The 20,725-nt window shown below is 38.8% G+C and overlaps 1 protein-coding gene across 2 annotated transcripts in view; it reads right to left on the reverse strand.

The window, feature by feature from the left end:
• Positions 1 to 20,725, reverse strand: part of LOC139444348 (uncharacterized) — a 173,638-nt gene that overhangs the window by 103,871 nt on the left and 49,042 nt on the right. For both annotated transcript variants that reach the window (XR_011651752.1, XM_071225283.1), the window contains exon 5: positions 2,909 to 2,972. Coding sequence is in view for 1 of the 2 variants with exons in the window: in XM_071225283.1 (XP_071081384.1) it covers positions 2,909 to 2,972 (64 nt within the window). In the remaining variant the exon portion in view is untranslated. The remainder of the gene's footprint in view (positions 1 to 2,908; positions 2,973 to 20,725) is intronic.

A 20,725-nucleotide genomic window follows, 5' to 3' on the forward strand; every position in this document is an offset into this window, starting at 1 on the left:
CAGCAACAATGAATGGGGTGCCTGCACACCTCATACAGCAATATGGCAGGTGGAAGTCAGATCGTGACAATGCCTACATATGCTTACCAACACTTTTAATGCTATACAACTAATTTAAATATTCTATATCTGGTACTTACAGACTTACACTTCTTATCGTTTACAGTTTGGATGGTGGGCTCCAGCTACATGGATGCTATGGCTGGCGCAAGGTGGAATGAGGTGGACGGAGCTGGAAGCTATCTTAGATATACAAGTCAAGGCGACACATCGCAGCCACAGAGCCCTCATCATTCACCTTGGCTCTAATGACGTGTGCAAAGTGGAGGGCAGCAAACTCTGCCTTGACATGGTCGCCTCAAATATGACACCAACTTTCCGATGCTGCCCAGGCACTACTGGCTCGATTCAAGAGATCCATTAAAGATCAAGGCATGCGGTAGAACATTAACTGCAGGCCACATCCCTAGATCCTCCACATTAATACTCGCGCATAAGGCTACCTGCTTTTCAGCAGGAACCTTTCTGAGGCTACTTGCTTCTCAGTGGGAACCTTGTCTTTCCCGACTTTTCAACCCTGGAATCATAAAATAGCTTACCAATTGCCACATATAATGGACCAGCTGCGGTAGTCGTCATGTCAGCCGCCACAATAGTTTTACTAATTGGGCCAGGAGGTGGTAGTTGCTTTGGCCGACTATGGTATCTGGGGCCAGGCTTTTGGCAGCATGGTAGTTGCCAAGCAATGGTAGCTTTTAAATATGCTACCAGGGCCGGACAGCAATACCCAACTATCAGCTTTAGTAGCCCACTGGTACCTGCACACCCTCAGCCATTAAATCCACTGTCATCTAGTGTTGTTACTATAGGCATTGGCTCCCACAATTTGGTAGCCCATGCCTTTCCTTTGGCATATCATGGGATAACTTATAATTATTTTGTGATTATTTCTTTGCATCTTAGATTGAATGTTAATTGTACAGTGATGTTAGCAAATGTGAACTCTTAACTGTTACATTAATCTTGTTCAATATTGTAATATGTTAAGACAAGTAAAGCACCTTGTTCATGTGTGTATATATAGGCATACATACATTCCTATGTACTTATACTTTTGTGAACTCATTTTGACTGTCTTCATGTTGATTAATCAAGACATTTCAATCATTGTCACAATACCTGTTGTACATACACAATTTTTTTTATATCTCACAAGGACGTGGTCAATGTTTCAAAGGGTAGTGTAATGTTGAATGTTAAAAGTTAATTCAGAAATATATTGAGATCTCTTGAGAGCGAGATTCCATTCAAGATGGCATGGTCGTCAGTAGGTCGTGCGACTGAGGCACTGGCAAATGAATATGGTCGTGGCTCAACTGGAAACATTTCCCTATGTGGCCTCTTAGCCAGGGGATTCTTCTGAGCCTGTAAGGCCTGAGCTTTCTTTAACTGGTCTACATCTGACAATAAGGCTGATAGACGGGATGTAAGTAAAATTTCCATTGAAGCCTTCTGCTCACAAAAAGTTTCTCCAAAGTGCTGTTAAATGTTAAAAGTTAGTTCATTCAACAAGTGATCTCATTCGATGTCGCTTACGAAACATATAGGTAACTGGTAAGTAATGTTCTATGTGATAGGGGTGTAGGTTGCTGGGGGAAATGACGGTTAGACGTTAGTCTGGTAGAGAGTGCTGCTATGTGCACACATATGTGTCTTGTTATCAAATATGTAACCAAATAAACAACCTTGACTCAAAATATCATCATTGTTTCATCTGGGCTATATTCTGATCTAACAGTGCTGATTGAAAAACCAGAATCTTTGTCCGGGTGCCGAGTTGTTGGGTAAGTAGGTGTCTGGATAGGCGCCATGATCTTGGTAGTCAATGCATCAGGCAAGAACTTTCTTCTTACTAGTCTTCTCCTCACGCTTGGCTTTAACACTCAAACAATGAAAAAGCCGTCTTTGAGGGGGGAGTGCAAAACTTGCAATGGGACTCCTCGGGACATAAGTCATCTGTGCACTTCAAGCAGAAATTATGCGGGTCCCTAGTGACCATGAAATGTCCACACTTCTGGCATGTAGGCGAGGAGACGACATAACAGACGAAAAACACACAAATACCTCCGCCAGAAATACACAAGTAACCAGCCAGTAATAATTAAATAACGCTAATACTAAGTACTGATAGGATACTAGTTAAACAGGACTAGTGTGGCTACATAACCGAGTACTTGAGTAAGCTTAACCAAAGGTGTTATCTCTAGCACACACAGGAAAGAAATGAGGTTTTTCCCACCTTTGCGCACAGAAGAGCTATTGGCTACAAACATAATTATGAGAACATCTGGTTGTGTGTAGTTGACAGTGAGGAGGACTTCTGTTGAAAATCTGAAGATTATAGTGTGGTTGCAGCCAAAATACAGGATTGATGACAACGAAGTAATAGAAGTAGAGGATTTGCAAGAATTATTTGCTTGAAGCTCACCAATCATTGATTTTATTGTGACAAAGCTGCCACTGTCTCTCAATCGTGTGCATATTTGTACCTCAACATGATTGATTAAAATAATTAGCAAATAATGACCCATCAACAGAGTCATTTAATACCTTAGATAGACTATTAATTTAGATACTTATTAGCATTACAGATAATATGCTACCTTGTGTGATACACTGATCCATTATTAGACCTGTTCCGCAGGTAATGAAATTGCATTAAGACCATTGGTTTAGAAGACTTGGAATAAGACAGACTCACAACATATCTTTCTGACATTGTGAATTTGTAAGTACAAGAATATGTTTCAAAAGGCAAAAGTACGGCGACAACCCATTGTCCAGTTAGCAATAATCACATACTGTTAGTTTATATTTTTGGTGTCTTAACTGCAAGTAAATATCATACCTTCAGATCATCATGCATCAGCTCTGAACAGCCAGAGTTGTAATCCAGGTCATTTTGGGACACCCTAAAACAAAAAAACAAACAATGAAGAGTTCAAAAGGACATAAACAGAAATGTTTTTCTTTGTTTGTTATTTAACACCGCACTCAGCAATATCCCACCTATATGATGGCAGTCTGTAAATTATTGAGTATGGACCAGACAATCCAGTGATTGTCATCATGAGCATCAATCTACACATTTGGGATACAATGACATGCATCAACCACGTCAGGAAGCTTGACTACCTGATTCCATTTGTCACCTCTTGTGTCAAACATGTGCTGCTGAAGACAGTTGGGAAAATATTTTTGACAATTTCTTCAGATATGTTGTTGGATGTTGCTACAGAGTCAGTCTGGCATTTCACTGGAGTAAACTTTGACCCTGTGTCAGATGTAAAGAGGTTATACTGACAAAGTATTTCTTGCCTGTATGTTGTAGTCTCTAAAGAGAATATTTGGTATACCTTGTCTTGTGTATGCTCATTTTGGGTGTACTCATCTTTGTCGTGATGGGATTGGCAGTATGAATCCAGCTGTTCGGCTGAAGGATGACGGTCCTTGTTTGATGTCTGTTGACTATGACCTTGTGTTTTCTCCCTAGACTGTTCCATGTATCTCTGATTGTGTTTTTTTAATATTGTGGTTGCCACTGCATGGAGCATTAGTATTAGCCTGTAAGCAGGCTCTAGTGGTTATTAATTCCACTTTTTACACAATTTTTTGTCGAGTGGGCTCCTAATTGTTCCTGTACAGAAACACAAAGTTTTACCAGCCATATCCATAAGTTATTACCGCCTGCTTCTGATATCTGGGGCTCAATTGTGTATTGTGTATTGTGTCATTGACAGTCTGAACGATGCAATTTCAAGTTTTGATTTCTTGTAATCTTGTATAAGGGCTCTTCTCTAAATCTCAATAATTAGGTTGAATACAATAGTCATTGAACCATCTTCCCGAGGCAAGTGAGTTAACTGACTATAAAAGTTTCCACCCTTGCCGAACTAGGCTGGTATTATGGAGTTACATTTTGGCTGGACTAACAAGTCTATGCATAGTCCAATCAAAATCGCGCACCGAAATCGAAATCCGGTTTGTAAAGTGTCATGCAGATTTCGGTCGACTGCAGGATTTGCAAAGCATGTGCACCTCTAACTCATTGTCAACAGATATTTTCTAAATCTTTTCATGCTTTTTATCAAGGTGCTCACGTGATTTGATGCACTTCGCGATGTTAGACTCATTTTATCCCAATATAGATCTTGCTTATCAATCCGATCATCTTGACTGGGCGCCACCGTTTTGTTTGAAGCAAATGCAAGTGATACGAGAGGTTGAATCTGATTGGTCAATAGGAGAGGCATAGAAAGGACATAACTCTTAATAGCCAATGGTGGCGCTACGATCAAGCCCAGGAATTCCAGCCTAGTTCGGCAAGGGTGGAAACTGGACTTTTAAAGTCAGTTAACTCTCTTACCTCGGGAAGATGTCATTGAACCTGACTTCCAAGTTCATGAAATTCTCTGCCACATTTCTCGATAATTGAAGTTTCAGAAGTCTCGTGTTTTCTCTACTTACATTCAAAATCCTCTTGTTAAACACTTGGTAAATCCTAAATGGTAACCTGGTATTCGGCATTCCGAATTCTCCCTAAGTGTTATTCCACTACTGACACCAAGTTTGCTGACCACCAGGAAGTGATGTATGACTTCAAGCTGCTGAGTAACACTGACACTTTTATTCTGTTAGTGTTGGGGGTCTCCACAATAAACTACCAGTACTCATCAGATCTTTCTATATCTGGCCTGTCCTTCCAAATTGCTTGTGGCTTTTTAATCACATTATAAAATAACATTTAACCATACTAACACTGTAACATGAACTGCCCAATTGTAACAAACATCAACATAAAATTGTAGCTGGAATCATCAAGGTGTTTCAGAGAAGAAATAAAGTAATTATGTGCAAAACACAGCCAACAGACAACAACATCTGCTTATTTGACCTTTCAGGCTGGATGAGCTAAAAATAGCTCAATGCTCTTCAGCTCACAAGTTAAGAAACAATATCATGACTGTTCAATCTCATTATGGTGATCAATATAAATAGTGACTTAAAACAATATTGGTGCAATATATTCTAGGAAAAAGGAAAAGAAACCTCTAACACCATCTACAAATCCAAAGTTGAGTGTCAATTACAATTTTCCTTGAACAGCCTTAAAGGCATTATCATACACACAAAATTTCAACTAAGGATTAGGATTTTAAGACTATTTGTCAAAACTGATTTGATGAAAATTGACTTTACAAATAATGAGTTTATAAAAGAGTTGAAATAGAATCACAACTAGAAAGGTGTTGCCAATAAGTTAAAGGCACTTCTAGGTTCAATGAAAACACATGCCCAATTCAACTTCAAAACAGAAATGTCCTTGCCTACCTCAATAACAAACACTTCTGGTTTATTGATTCACACACAAATTTGTAAATTTTATATTAAATTGTCTATTCATATACTTATCCTATCTCACACCATGCATTTCTCATTCTTCTTTCCATCCTAAGTTGAGTAGTATATGGAATGACAGTTCTGGACCACTGCCACCAAGTAGTATAGGTAATGGGGGTTCTGGCTCACTTCCACTGGAGCAGGATTCATATACCTATACTGCTACTACAGAGGGAATTTTTTATGTGTAAATGACTATGCGATTCAACGATAGTCATAAGATTAAGTTAAATTGACCACCACCTGTAGTCTATGATATAAATTTTTATAGGTAATGATGGTTCTGGCTCACTTCCACTGGAGCTGGATTCATATACCTATACTGCTACTACAGGTAGCATTTTTTATGTGTAAATGACTATGCGATTCAACGATAGTCATGAGATGTATTAAACGAAACATCAATATTAATTAATAATGAATAAAATTTACTATAGCCCACGAGGATATTGGAAAGGTGTAGGAGCAATAAAAAAATTAGCCACCGCGGCTAAGGTATCTAAAGATGTGGCCAAGGATTGGTTAAAGAAACAAGCGTTGTGGCAAATATATTTACCGGCACCGCGTTATATACCGAGGAAGAAGTTTGATATTTCTACGACGAATGAAGTTCATCAGGCTGACCTATTGTTTCTTCCCCACGATAAGGTAAAACGCAAAACGTATAAATACGCTTTAACAGTAGTGGATGTGGCTAGTCGATACAAAGAGGCTGAGCCATTAACCTCGAAAGATTCAACAGAAGTAGCTAATGCACTGAGCCGCATATATAAACGCGGGCCACTAAAATGGCCTAAGCTATTTCAAGTAGATCCCGGTCGAGAGTTTATGGGATCGGTAACTAAACTGTTAACAAAGCACGACGTCAAAATCGTCCGTGGTGAAAGAGAGGCCCACCGCAGTCAAGCTATCGTTGAAAGATTTAACAGGACATTAGCGGAACGTTTGTTTGGCTATCAGTATGGGATCGAAATGAAATCCGAGCGATTGAGATCAACCGAATGGGTGACACGATTATCAGCCGTTGTATCAGCGCTGAATAATGAAGTGACAAGATTAATAGGGAAGAAACCATCCGATGCGATTAAAATGAAATCCGTGACTTCCGAATCTTCAGCACCGAGGAGAGGCAAAGAACAAAAACTTCCGGATAGAGTAAGGGTAAGATATTTATACCAGGCAGGTGAACTCGAAGGAGGCCTACGTCGCGCAACTGATCCCATATGTTCCCTCAAGACGTATAACATTAGTCGATTGGTTACGAAAGAGGGAGAGCCTATTCTTTATTATCTTAAAGATGGACCGGGTAGGGCATTTGTACGAGAAGAGTTGTTCATAGTTCCCGACGGTACGGTATTACCACCATAACCATAAGCATAGGTAGTTACACCATCATTATCAATCCATCTCCTTGTATCTAAGGGGGATAATGATGTCTTGTTCATTCTTAATCCATATATCCTATGATCGTAACTTCTTAAAGAGTTCATCTCGTGTTTGAATGTTCTACCGTTGAATAATGATTCTTTATACTGTTCGTGTTTGATATGCTTTTTTACAACATACTTCTTAACTCCCTTAGCTTTTCTTATCTCTCCATTATCGGACTTTTTTATAGAATACATCTTAGGTCTTAATCCGACATACTCCGCTATAGGAGTCCCAGCACATTCATCCTTCATCTTACCTAACACCTTTTTATTTACTACGCTGTGCAGTGGATTATCTTTTGGGTAATCGCTCGTGTCGTACATATCTATTTTTTCTGCCATATCTTTATACACATCCTCGGTTTGTATTTCCATCAACAAAGAATCTGTGTCGGTATATAACACCTCGCATCTATCGCCGTATTGCTTCTTAAGTTTGTTGTAATAAAAGTCATACATTAAGTGTTTTGACAAGTTGAGAATACTCATACCGACGTACACCGGTCTGTTGAATTTTATATTACTCTTCTGCATATGCAACGCGGCTAAGTCGTTATCGAATATCTTGCTTCTGTTAAAAGCCGGACTGGCTATAAGTTTCCTGAGTCTTTCTTCCTCATTAGATCTGACTAATTTAACATCAACACGCTTCCTTAGATTCTCCATAGTTTTACCGAATACCGAGTTATTCATGAGCTTATATAGATTCTTTTCGAAATCGCTGGTGGCTATCTTTCTTAAATCTGTGTTCAGCCTTATATAGGGCTCCATCCAAGGGCTTTGATCAAACTTAAGAACTCTGTGTATTTTCTTAAGTTTCATACCTAACGATAGATACAACTGGAGATTTCTGTAGTGAACTATATATTTTGTCTTATCCATCAAATTTGGTACGAGTTTTTCTATGTTAGCTAACCTACTATTACCCATCAATGAACGTTGATATTCCGACATCCAGTCTTTATTAACCATTAATCTTTCGGGAGCTAGCGGATAACTGTTATGGTCTTTATGTAACGAACTCGGATATTCCAAGTCAACTTCTAGTATGTACCCTTTATTCTCATCATTATTATTGATATCATTGACCCATTCAAAACCACCTGTGGGTAAAGGTTGACTCATAGCCCATCCGTACAAATTGTTAGCGTCGAGATATAATATATGCGTGTCGGGTTTACTCGGATCGTATCCTTCCACTAATTTATTATTAGCCTTGGAATACCTTTTCGCCGCCATCAATATACCACCTCTTAATCCTTTCTCAATAAACAAGTGCATATCGTAATCTGTGAGTAGTTTTAGTTCTACGCCGGTCTTCTTCAACAATACATCCCACGATAGTCTTGGACTGGAATAGTACCATGCCGGGTCCAAGCCGTATTGTTTTAAACACATCTTTCTAAATATCTCGAATATATCGGCGAGTAACAGTACATCGGTTTTTAAGTACAGATCGTGATAATCGCCTAAATTCTTACAACCTAATTTATCCCAGACCGTCAGAGCGTGTTCATAATCGGCATCTGTTATTCTAGATTCCGTTAAGTTACTATAGAATGATTCGAGGGGTGGTAATTCAGTTTCTTCGAATCTAGACCAATCATCCATATATTCGTAAGGATATACACCTTTTCTCAGCAGCAAATGACGAGTTATCTTATCGGTATATTTATTTGTTATCGCGAAGTCATCTGGATTGTTTGCTTTAGCTAAATTGTCCAGGGAAGATAACAGAAACTGTACGGAGTCTATGAATCTAAGCCCATTACTTTGCTTTATTCTAGATTTCCCATCCTTGTACCTATAATGTATAGGTTTAGTCAACGAGAATGAAATGTATTTTTCCATGTTGTTAGGAATGCACGTTAAACCGCCGTCGGTCTTTGAGATAGCTTGCATAATGAGATGTGAATCGTATCCTCTAAGGTTATGAAACACAACGGGGATGGGTATTGTTTGAGCATTCATTTTTAGTTTCAAGTTACACTCGTTATGAGCGGCTCCCTGATAATTACCCGTGACGTGACAATGATCTCTTACGGAATCCCCATCCAGGGGTTTATTACAAACGTGACAACTCGTTGACTTCTTGTGGGCCCTCCAATCATCTATCGTCATACGCATGGGTTTCTTACACGATAATTCTTCCCTGATTATTCTCTCTTCATTTTGTAGATATTCTAGGAACTTTCCCGCTGCATCGGGACCTCTGTAAATCACGGGAGTGTTTGTTTTCCCATCATACCTTACAACTATATATCCAAACCCACAAGGAATATGTTCTTGAGTTTTGTACGTAAAACTATCTTGATTATTGCGTTCGGTATTTTCTATGGGTTTGATAAGCGCTTCGAAGTCGGCGTAAATTACGTACGGTACTGGCATTTGATTACAATAATGTTCAAATTTTAATATATTTTTTCCCTCTTTAGGCATATCGATCCTGATAGCTGTCTGTCCAACACCTCTGCAGTCTTCTTTATGCGCTTCTAATAGATCTTGTCTGCTGTACCCATGCAGGCATCTTTCGCAGAAATATTTCTTTTCCTTATGTTTTGTTTGATCGTATAGCACCCTGTTTAAACTCTTTATCCATGTATAATGATATTTTCCATCTTTTTCGATCAGAAATGAATTGATTCTGGGAATATGTTCCGGAGCGGAGCTTATCCTGTGTACAACAATTCCTTTAGAATGTCCGAAAACATTTATAGCTAAATTATTTTGCTTTTCCACCTTATCAATTTGTGATATTGGTGTAGGTTCGTCTATACCATCGAAGTTGAGTCCATCGTTTTGGGGATAGCTAGAAGGTCTATCCGGATTTTTGTCTACGGGGAACAATGCAGATCTTATCATCATTCTTAAACAATCATCGGATTTATTTTTTACGTTAATTATGGCTTTTTTCTTCTTATAATACGGGGGTAAATCTATATAAGATCCACCTTTGAAGGGCATATAATTTGCTATATCTAAATATAAACTATCGATTCTATCCACACCCCAACCCGAACCTCTATTAGTCCAGCGTTCTAAAGTTTCCTGTATCCTCTGAATTGATGTATCTAATGATGCGTCTATAGTATCGGATTCGGTTATAACTTCTTGATGGCTACAGAAATATGGTTCGGTATATGCGACGCTATCGTCTGCGTTACTTTTACTCAATGACATTTTAATCGTCAGCTGGTATTTTATACTTTGTAAATCATCTAATTCCTCGTTAATTTTACTCGATATGATGGGCTTAATATCGTTAACATCCATGTTGGAATTAATATCCATCTTCCAACCTCTTAGATATTTACCAACGCCGGCGGATGTGGGTACAAATATTAATTCTTGTTGTTGATGAACATTATCATCCTCGTCTTGATGATTATTATCTAGTAAAGCGATCAATTCAGCTCTTCTCATTCGAGAATAACCTCTCAGTCCACTGTTTCTCGCTCGAACTTTGAGTTCTCTAACAGTCTGGGGTGGTTCCAAACCGAGTAAGGTAATCAATTCAGCTTTTCTCATACGAGAATATCCACGTAGACCACGTTGCTTTGCCATAGCCTTCAACTCCCTGACAAAAACCATAGTGGTTGAATGGTATATGCAAAATGAAACAAATGTCTAATTGGTTGTTTTCATATATCTAAATACGACCCTACCCAACCTATTCCTCTCATTGATGTAATCTCTCTTCCTAGCATAAATAATCTGATTCCTGACCCTATCAGCACCATGTTTCTTACATAAACAATAACGACCTTTGACCCCTATCCCGCATTCAGAACACGTATAGTTTATGTGTCCACGCTTGATGTAATAATTGTGTATACCGCAGTAAACATCAACACAGCGGCGGTTACATAGAGTCGTCTTCCCCATGAGTGTAAACTTGCAGTTAATCATGGTATATACATCTATCATATCATTTGTCTAAATGCAAATCACATCTACACTATTGTATAGCTGAAAATCAATAGAGCAGATAACCCAATAATAACAAATGCGACCTCTCGGTCTTTCTGAGCCTCTGACGGTGTATAAAACTGACTCATTGTTGGTCTCGGTATTGGGTCGAGTTTTTTCCCATAAACTAGGTAGTATTCGTGCATGGCAGATTCGACATCCTTAAACGTTTGAATTGAATGTCCTTCCTTAATCAGTTGTTCATGAATAAAGTCTAATCTCTTCATTCTCTGCTGCGTATATTGTAACTGGGCTCCTTGGTATTGTTCTAATGCTTTATTATGTCGTTTACGCTCCTCTTCAACTTCTTTAGCGTTTGATTCCCTCATACTGGAAAATAAATAATTACTCCCCGAAAAAGCTAGAGCATTAACAACAGCTCCACCGACCATCATCGCAATTGATGCCATAGTATATGAATATAAAATATTCAAATGTTTAATTACTTCATTATGTCTTCCGGGATAAGTCCTTGTTTGATGAGCATATCCTTCGTTGCCATAGCTAATCCAATATCCAGAACCATCATACCTATATCAAATCCATTAAAATCTAGCTTGGGAGGTGTGGCTTTAGTAATCATTTTAGCCATACGGGCATAGCCAATGGCCAAGCCGGTGACCACCGCTGAATGATACGTCGCGTTTACCAACATTTTACCGTCTGTAACTGGAGTAGTCATGCTTCTTATAGCATTATATGAGGACTAACTTCTAATTGAACTTGTTGTTGCGGCGGGGGTGACGTTTTATCTTCTCCGGTCTTATAAAAGAACCATACAGCCGCTATACCAGCAACTCCTACTAGTGCCCATGTTTTAATCGGATTTGAATTATTTATTAATTTTGCTTTGGGCGCCAGCCCTCCCTTTCTTCCTGCAGCTATTTTTTTGGGGTTCTTAGTATCTCTGGGTTGTTTTTGTGTTTGTGGTGCATTCACATTCTCATTCACTTGTGGTGCATTCTCATTCACATCCTCATTCACTTGTTCCGCAATCTGTTGTGGTTCCGCAATCTGTTGTGGTGTCACCTGTTGTGTCTCCATTTATATTATTAAGTGGGCATGTATGTTTAAATTGACAATACCTAGCCGTTATTAAAGCTGTGGTGAGTGGAGCTAAGAACATTCCGAATCTATGATAAAACTCACAGCTCACTGAGCTTATAGCGTGTTCGATGAATGGGTCTTTCTCTAGAGATTCGCATAAATACATGCGATGTTCTGCCGGGATGGGGAGAAACGTACTAGCTACGACTGTGTATAGTTGTAATATAGACGACCCTATAGTTTTAGTCATGGTAGCTCCCAGTCTAGACTCGTAACACGCGTACAGTTTTTTAATCTCTTCATCGGTCATGTTATCAATTTTTTCGATGGTATAATTTTCTCCCAAATATTGGGAACATTTTCCACCGGCTACCAAAGCGGCGAGTCTTTCTCTATGTTTATCTGCATGTTGATGTGTATCTACATCAGATTCTTTGAGCATTTGTTCGATGAGTTCGTCGCATTCCATAATGTAATACCTAAGGAGATATTTAAGTCTAACATAATATAATATGACGTATCCAATACATCCCGTAATAATGAACTGTTGCGAAAGAATGAGGATTTTGAACCACATTTTATTGTATATTAACCGCTAATGTTCAATTTGCTACATTTTTGCTATAATTTTGCTATAATTTGCTACATTTTGCTAAGCAATTGCATAAGCAGCTGGTTGATCGGTTTTTAATACGAGTTTACAGTGCTTCGTTGCTGCTAACACTTTTCTGACTTTGTCACGTTCACCCTTGGTATAAATGACGTCATTTTCGCGTAAACATTCCTCGAATGAATCTCGATCTTTGCAATGAAACAGCGCTACCCATTTGGTCTGCTCTCTGAGATCTTTCAGGACAGAGTTGTATTTTTGAGTAAGTACCCAAACGCTATGTTGAGTATGCCTTCCGGAAAATGCTAAATACGAAAGCATATCTTTCTTTTTTGTTAGTTCTTTACTCGCGCTGCAGTCGTCTATTACGAAAAGGGTTGATTCTCCTTTGTATTTTTCGTGACATACTCGAAGACAGTCTTGTAAACGATCGCCCGGATCGACTCTGTGTATTCCGTCGTCATTCATTACACAATCTCTCGATAAGTATGTTTTATTAACGCTTATAGTCGGGCACAGAATAATAATATGATCGAAAACGTCCCTATAATGACTTTCTAAAATATCTAGAATAAAGGCAGTTTTTCTGCAGCCCGTTTGCCCGCATATGATAGCGCAGTGCGGATCTTTAGGTAAAAGATTATTAATAGATTGCTTGCACGAATCTCCCATTCTGTATATTAAGTTGCGCATCCATAATCACGTACAAATATATGTTTAATTTACCAGCCGATTCCTGGAGCTTCGTTATCTGTATGGTGACACCCTCGCTAGCATTTTCTATTCTCCTCCCACTGCCGTGTAATTGGTCATCGTCCGTTGTTCGCATGTCGAGCCATAGCGCGTACTTCGAGGTGAGGTATTCACCCATCGATACACTCCCGAGAGACAGATCTTTCACGACCGCGTTAACTTCCGGAGAGCGTTTTATAGAAGGAAGTTTTTTAATCTCATCCCACTGGTGATACGCTAGCATTCCTTGGCTATATAGTTGATTAGGAACGCCCTCGATAGTCAATTCTACTTTCGTAATCTTGGGATTGTAGAACTTCTCGGTATTTCTTTTAAACGCATCGGAGGGGTCCTCAAACAACATTAAAATACCCTTCAACGACCTCGTGGGGACGTTTAGATTGATATTCCACATCGTACCTTTTTTGTCCCTCGTGATCTTTCGGTGTCGCAGCACGCGATCGTACAAAATGGCTAAACTTCCGGTATACTGGTTACGAATTTGTCTGGCTAATTCGGGATCCGTTATCATATCGTACTCGAGCGAGATATTGTCAATGGAATAGCTACCATCTACATTAGCGGATCTGATTACTCTACCGTAGTCGTTAAAAGTGAGTTTGTATTCTAACCATTGCCTAGGGATGCTTGATAAAAGGGCATGTGGGAATCTAGTAATTCAAAGTCTAGGGGAATATAGAATCTGTTACCTAATGCGTCGGCAACGGCCTGATCTTTTACGATGGTACCATCACCATTTTCAGCACCTACGCGTAGTCTCAATGTGTTCTTATTACAAATACCTTGGTACTGTAAGTTTTCCCGCTCTTTATCCGTTCTCCAGAGATCCATGTAACAATAGTATACATCGCTATCGTCGATACTCAAAACCTCATTACCGCTAATTTTAATAGCGATTTTCTTAACGATAGCATGACCTAAGTTCTGAACCGCTCCCTGTTAACGTCGGTAGAATTCAAAACAATCGTAAATGCTAGTCGGACAGTTCCCGGAACTAACACATCGTGTGCGCCGAGATTAGGAAAGCGAACCAGAAGCGTTTGATTCTGATCGATGGTACTGGGGTTATTAGTTATAGTAACAGACTGACGAATTGCTTTGGCCCCTAATGGATCTCGAAGTCTACGTTGTGGGTTTAACTTGCGTCCGTATTGCGAAGACATTGTTATATTGAAAACATGTACCCTATGTTTAATATAAAAATGACTAATTTTGAACATAATGACTTTGATCTAGATAACATAACTGATACTAGTACCATCGAAGAGGGTACTGATGAAACCAGCTTTATGATCCCAACCGTAAATGATGAACTTTTGAAACCAGCCGTTGATGATTATTACGATGCCTTAAAAGATGATAAAAATTATGTTACTCCAATAGGTCGTGAATATTCAAAGTTTGAGATAGATAGTAAAGGAATATTGCGACTGCGTGGCGCTCCGGATATTGATCTTATGCATTCTCGTACTCGTAAGCCCCTAGCCTTGTCTACGATAGCCGCTAAAAAAGGCATCGGCTTTGTTCGTGATGAATTAGGTTTTGTAGACTACCGACGACTTCCCGCGAAGACTACTAAGGCTCTTCAGACTATGAGGAAAGAACTCGTTAATACAGATGATTTGGAAGCAGCCTCGATGGTGGCCTCGGACGGACTCGGAGAAATCTTGGATACCTATTACGATAATTCAACGTTACAGGTACCACATTCGGAGTTTAGTATTAGGGAATTACGAGGTCTTGACAAGGCAATGCAAACTATGCGGGGAGAACTCATCAATAATACAGCCAAGCTATCCGAAATCGACAAACATATAGCTCAAGAGAAAACAAAACTCGAACAGGCGGGTGATGAATTCAGTAGACGCCGCGTAGCGGAAAGATTGCGTAACTTAGAAGAGGAAAGATCAGCCCGCCTCGAAGCAGCTTCCAGTAATAGAAAGGCACTTCGTTCACAAATCAGTCGTATTCGAGAAACTATCGATCAAGTCCTCAACGATGACACTACACTGGCCGATAAAATTAAAACATTGTTCAGAGAACAGGGAATAACAATTGCCAGTATTTTAACCGCGTTGGGATTTATCATATCGACTTTTACTCTCTCCTTAACAGGTGGAACAGGTGGTAGTACACCGCCTAACGATAAAAACGGTATAAGAGAGTGGATAAAAAAGCATTTAAAAGCATTAGGTTCAGCACTGGGAAAGCTAGCTGAGAAAGCCGCGGCTGCACTTCCTGGTATAATAGGGAGTGTTGTTTCCTGGCTATTGAATTTATTAGCTAAGACCACCACTTGGCTTAGTCAAAACTTGTGGGGGTTGATCGTAGCAATTGCAGGGCTGTTGTACGTATTCGCTAAAGACTATTTAACCAAATCATGAGTAAACCAACCGAGACTCCACCCACTACAAGCGCTGTTTTTTCATCGATATGTTGTTGATTTTTAGCCGCAATATGCGGTGACACTTGCGCATCAGTAGATGTTTGTGCATTAAAAGATGTTTTAGTAGATAACTGCGGCTTGACTATTCCCTTTTCACCCGTGATCGTTTGCGTTATTAATTCGACATTCATATCTGAATTTATACCTGGTTTTTGTTGATCGGTAGCGATAACAATTTTATTATTATAGCCTATCACTTGACCGATCTTAAGTTCCATATTACTCGGAGACATGTATAGTCCCGGTGCATAAACGAAGTCCACTTTGGATTGAGCGTACTGTAATGCATCTTGAAAACGCTTTATAGACGATGGTATGTCAACTGGTGAATTAATGGCGTCCTCCACGTTTGAGACAAACTGTTTCTGCGCATCGAGCGCCGTCCCAGTACCGATAATGGACGTTCGTGTTTGAGATTGCGCTCCGAGAATTGCCCATACGTAAGTTCTTATCGATTCATTAACTCTTACAAATCCTGGGTTAGTAAAATTATTTTCCGTTTTATCATTAAGAAATTCATTCCAAGCGTCTGCGGTATCGTTCATTTGTATAAATTTTGTAACAAAGTAAATTAAACCACTCTTAAAACTCATAATATCCCCTCTCCAATCGTTACTATAAAGTTCCCAGCCTTTATACCAATCACCGGTTTTATGCCAATGATCATATATTCTTGCGTAAAGTTTGCTGGTACTATACAACTTACCAAAATTAACTGGAAGTTTATTAAGTACTTTATATACATAATCGCTTTCTTCTTTGACAGATTTATTTTCCTCTGTGTAAGGAACACCTAGACCATGGTTTGCTCCTTAAATGCGCCAATCTTTACTCGTAGAAACATTAAATTCCTGACAAATACGCTCATACGCGGACCTATCATAATTATTATTTGTGGAATTCCATGCTCGATCCTGCGGTAATGGAGCACTAATTTCTTTAAGTATACGTCTAATCTGATAGTACACGTGAAATGACATAACAGACTTATTCAGTTCAAATCCTGGAGCGTAAAGAGATACGCCACATCCCGTTGTGGCACACCATACGGCAAAGTTTAACTGATTCTGCCAAAATTGCATCGGATTGTGAAACCAATCGTGCACCATTTTATCGCTAGTTGCCGTGACTCTGTAGTTTTCAAAGATATCGAGGAATTTAACTAAAAATTCAGCACCATAGGCAGTTACTATAATCGATTGATTAGTAATGTAAGTTGATTTCATATTTAAGTTATGATATAGTATCATTGTATATTTAATATGTATGTTACACTCCCGGGAATAACAAATGGTCAGTCTATTGAACTGCTTCAAACTATCGATAACTCTGATGGACAACTCGAAGTAGCTCTATGCGATGTAACGTATTACCAACGGTGGACCAATATAAGTGCTGCGAGATGTAATAATGGGATAATGATAATAGATGACCAAGGTAGAGTTAATAGAATTGCTACTATACCTGATGGGTATTACAGCATAAGCTCACTCAATGATGAATATTTTAATTCTGATGAGGATTTTTATAAGCCTTATGGAATTAGTATCACACAAAATGAGGCGAATGGGACAGTGAAAATCATCAATGGAAACACAGATATACTTATTGGTGATAACTTAGCATACACACTTGGATTTAATGGGCAAGTACCATTATCACCCGGCGTGATAGTGATTGCAAGTACTACCGAAGTACCTGATTTAGTTCCCTATAAAGAGCTGTGCATCCATCTTGATCAAATAAGCACGACGGATAATATTCAACTAGAAAGTCCTTCAACTCTACTCAGAAGTGTTCCGGTCAAAGATGGAAAATACAATAGCGGTAGAACGGAATCTTTCTCATCATTACAATATAAAAAATTGAAGCGTGGTATTATTTCAGACCTCAAAATTTCTGTATTAGATGTAAATCACCAACCTGTGCATATAGGATACTTAAGTGTAACACTCCATATTATAAATAATGGTTGATTCCATATTTAAGTTATGATATAGTATCATTGTATATTTGATATGTATGTTACACTCCTGGGAATAACAAATAGTCAGTCTATTCAACTGCTTCGTACTATCGATAACTCGGATGGACAACTTGAAGTAGCTCTATGCGATGTAACGTATTACCCGCGGTGGACCAATATAAATGCTACGAGAGGAAATAATGAGATAATAATAACAAATGAAAGAGATAGAATTATTACTATACCTGATGGGTATTACAGCGTATGCTCACTCAATGATGAATTTTTTAAGCCTTATGGAGCTAGTCTCACACAAAATGAGGCGACTGGGAGACTGAAATTATGCCCTGGAATAATGGGTGTAATTCCTTACAGGAACTTAAGAATTACAATTGGATTTGCAACCAATTATACTATAATAGTCGATTCATCAAATGAGGGAAATACATTACCCGATTTAGTTCCCTATAAAGAGCTGTGCATCCATCTTGATCAAATCAGCACGACGGATAATATTCAACAAGAAAGTCCTTCAACTCTACTCAGAAGTGTTCCAGTGAAAAATGAAAAATACAATAGCGGTAGAACGGAATCTTTCTCATCATTACAATATAAAAAATTAAAGCGGGGTATTATTTCAGACCTTAAAATTTCTGTATTAGATGTAAAACACCAACCTGTACATATAGGATACTTAAGTGTAACACTCCATATTATAAATAATGGTTGATGCATCAGGCCCTGGAACGATCAGACAATGTAATACAATTGCGCTTTCCGATCTCGGAGACACAGAAGGATTCGATAAACCCGGTACCAATGGTAAGTTATACGCTTTACACTTACACGATAATGTATACAAGCGGAAAGAAGTCACATTCACGGGTAATCTGGAAGATTTAAGCGATGTCGACGTTAGTAGACTCCTTAAAACCACTCTGTACAATATTATTTACAACAGTGAGAATAAATGGACTATGGTCGAGGCAAACATCAAGTGGCTACTGAATATCGTCATTACCCCACCTTATGCGATGATGGGTAAGGGACATAATTTAACTAAGATAATAAATAGTGGCATCGTACTCGCGGCCTATATCCCGTCAAAACGAAAAAGTGTGTTAGTCACTCCCCTGCCAGAAAAACCAGGTCATATGTTATATAGTCGTCCGGCAATCCAAAATGTTAGTTTAAATTTGGTTACAGAATTCGATAATATTAAAGTTAACTTGAGTGCGATACCTAATATTTCTACGCTTATTATTGAAGTCTTGTTCGGAGATGCACCGGTAGATGCCTTCGAAATATTACCAGGTCTATCGATTAAATGGCTCAAGAAACACGAGCGTCAACGTTGCAGTATTATTCATGTCGGTGCATCACCCGTTACATCCCTCGAGGGGGTTCATGTATACTATCAAAACATTTAAGCAAGACCAATTAAAGACTATTATATATTCGTGATATACACTATGAGTTTATATCCAGCGCTCGATGAAAAGATGGAAACTGTTGATGGTTTTCGATTACATCAAATAAGCGACATAAAACATCGAATAGAAAAGGATAGGGAGTTGAGACTTGGATTGTATAAAAAGTATCGCAGAGCCGTGAATGCTCTGGACGGAGTTGACACCGCTCTTGTAGTAGCTGGCATGGGACTCGGTGTAGCCGGTGTCGGTTTACTATCAACTATAATCGCCGCGCCTATCGTGCTCGGCATGGAAATAACCGCCGGAGTCTCGGGACTGGCAGGAATAGCGATAAAATTCATTTCTCGTAGGTTGCAAAAGAAAGCATTAAAACACGATAGTATTCGGATACTCGCCGATGCAAAGTTGAACAGCATCGAGGATCATATTTCGACAGCAATTGACGATTGTAAGATATCGGAGGATGAGTTTCGTTTAGTGTTGTCAGAACTCACCAAATACAATGAAATGAAGCAGGAGATTCGATCAAAATCTCATAAGATCAATGGTATTAGCGAAGAGGATAAAAAAAAGTTCATAGAACAGGGGAGGCAACAAGCGCGTCAATTATTCCGTGCCAAAACCAAAGAACTGGTTGGAGATTAAAAATAAATTGCTTACTATCGTGTGATTACATTTAGACAAATGCTTACATAAATATATAATAATGGAAAAAACTATTAAATGGAGAGAATTACCACAAGGTTTTTATTATATCAGTGATGTCAAACCAACCAAATACGGTAATCAATTGTTTCTTATCAATTTACAAAAAGAGTGTAGTTATATAGTATGGTCTCCTAGTAAAATGAACGAAGAACTTAATAAAAATGTTGAATATCGCTTTATCGATAAAAATAATGAAGAATATTTTTATTACCATTTAGACTCATCTAAAGCAATGATTGGCCCCAGGTATTGGTGAGCTGGAGCTTAATCTCATGACTATCGTTGAATCGCATAGTCATTTACACATAAAAAATGCTACCTGTAGTAGCAGTATAGGTATATGAATCCAGCTCCAGTGGAAGTGAGCCAGAACCATCATTACCTATAAAAATTTATATCATAGACTACAGGTGGTGGTCAATTTAACTTAATCTTATGACTATCGTTGAATCGCATCGTCATTTACACATAAAAAATTCCCTCTGTAGTAGCAGTATAGGTATATGAATCCTGCTCCAGTGGAAGTGAGCCAGAACCCCCATTACCTATACTACTCACCAAGACCAGATTCACCCCCCAATAATGCTACTACAGAGGTCATTTTTTTATGCAAATTTCACAATGCGATCCAATGATCGTCATGATTCAAGATGCATATCCAGGAAACAATCTATTCAACCAGTTCTTTGGTTTTGGCACGGAATACTTGGTGCACTTGTTGTCTCCCCCATTTGATTAACTTTCTTTTCTCGTCTTCACTTATACAACTGGTCTTACGAGAATTTGATCGAATCTCCTGCTTCATTCCATTGTATTTGGTTAGTTCTGACAACACTAAACGAAACTCCTCCTCGGATATCTTACAATCAGCCAGTGCTGTTGAAATATGATCCTCAATGCCAT

The sequence above is a fragment of the Haliotis cracherodii genome, unplaced genomic scaffold (assembly GCF_022045235.1).
Source record: "Haliotis cracherodii isolate W230 unplaced genomic scaffold, xgHalCrac1.p SCAF_5, whole genome shotgun sequence".
Taxonomy (NCBI): Eukaryota; Metazoa; Mollusca; class Gastropoda; order Lepetellida; family Haliotidae; genus Haliotis; species Haliotis cracherodii.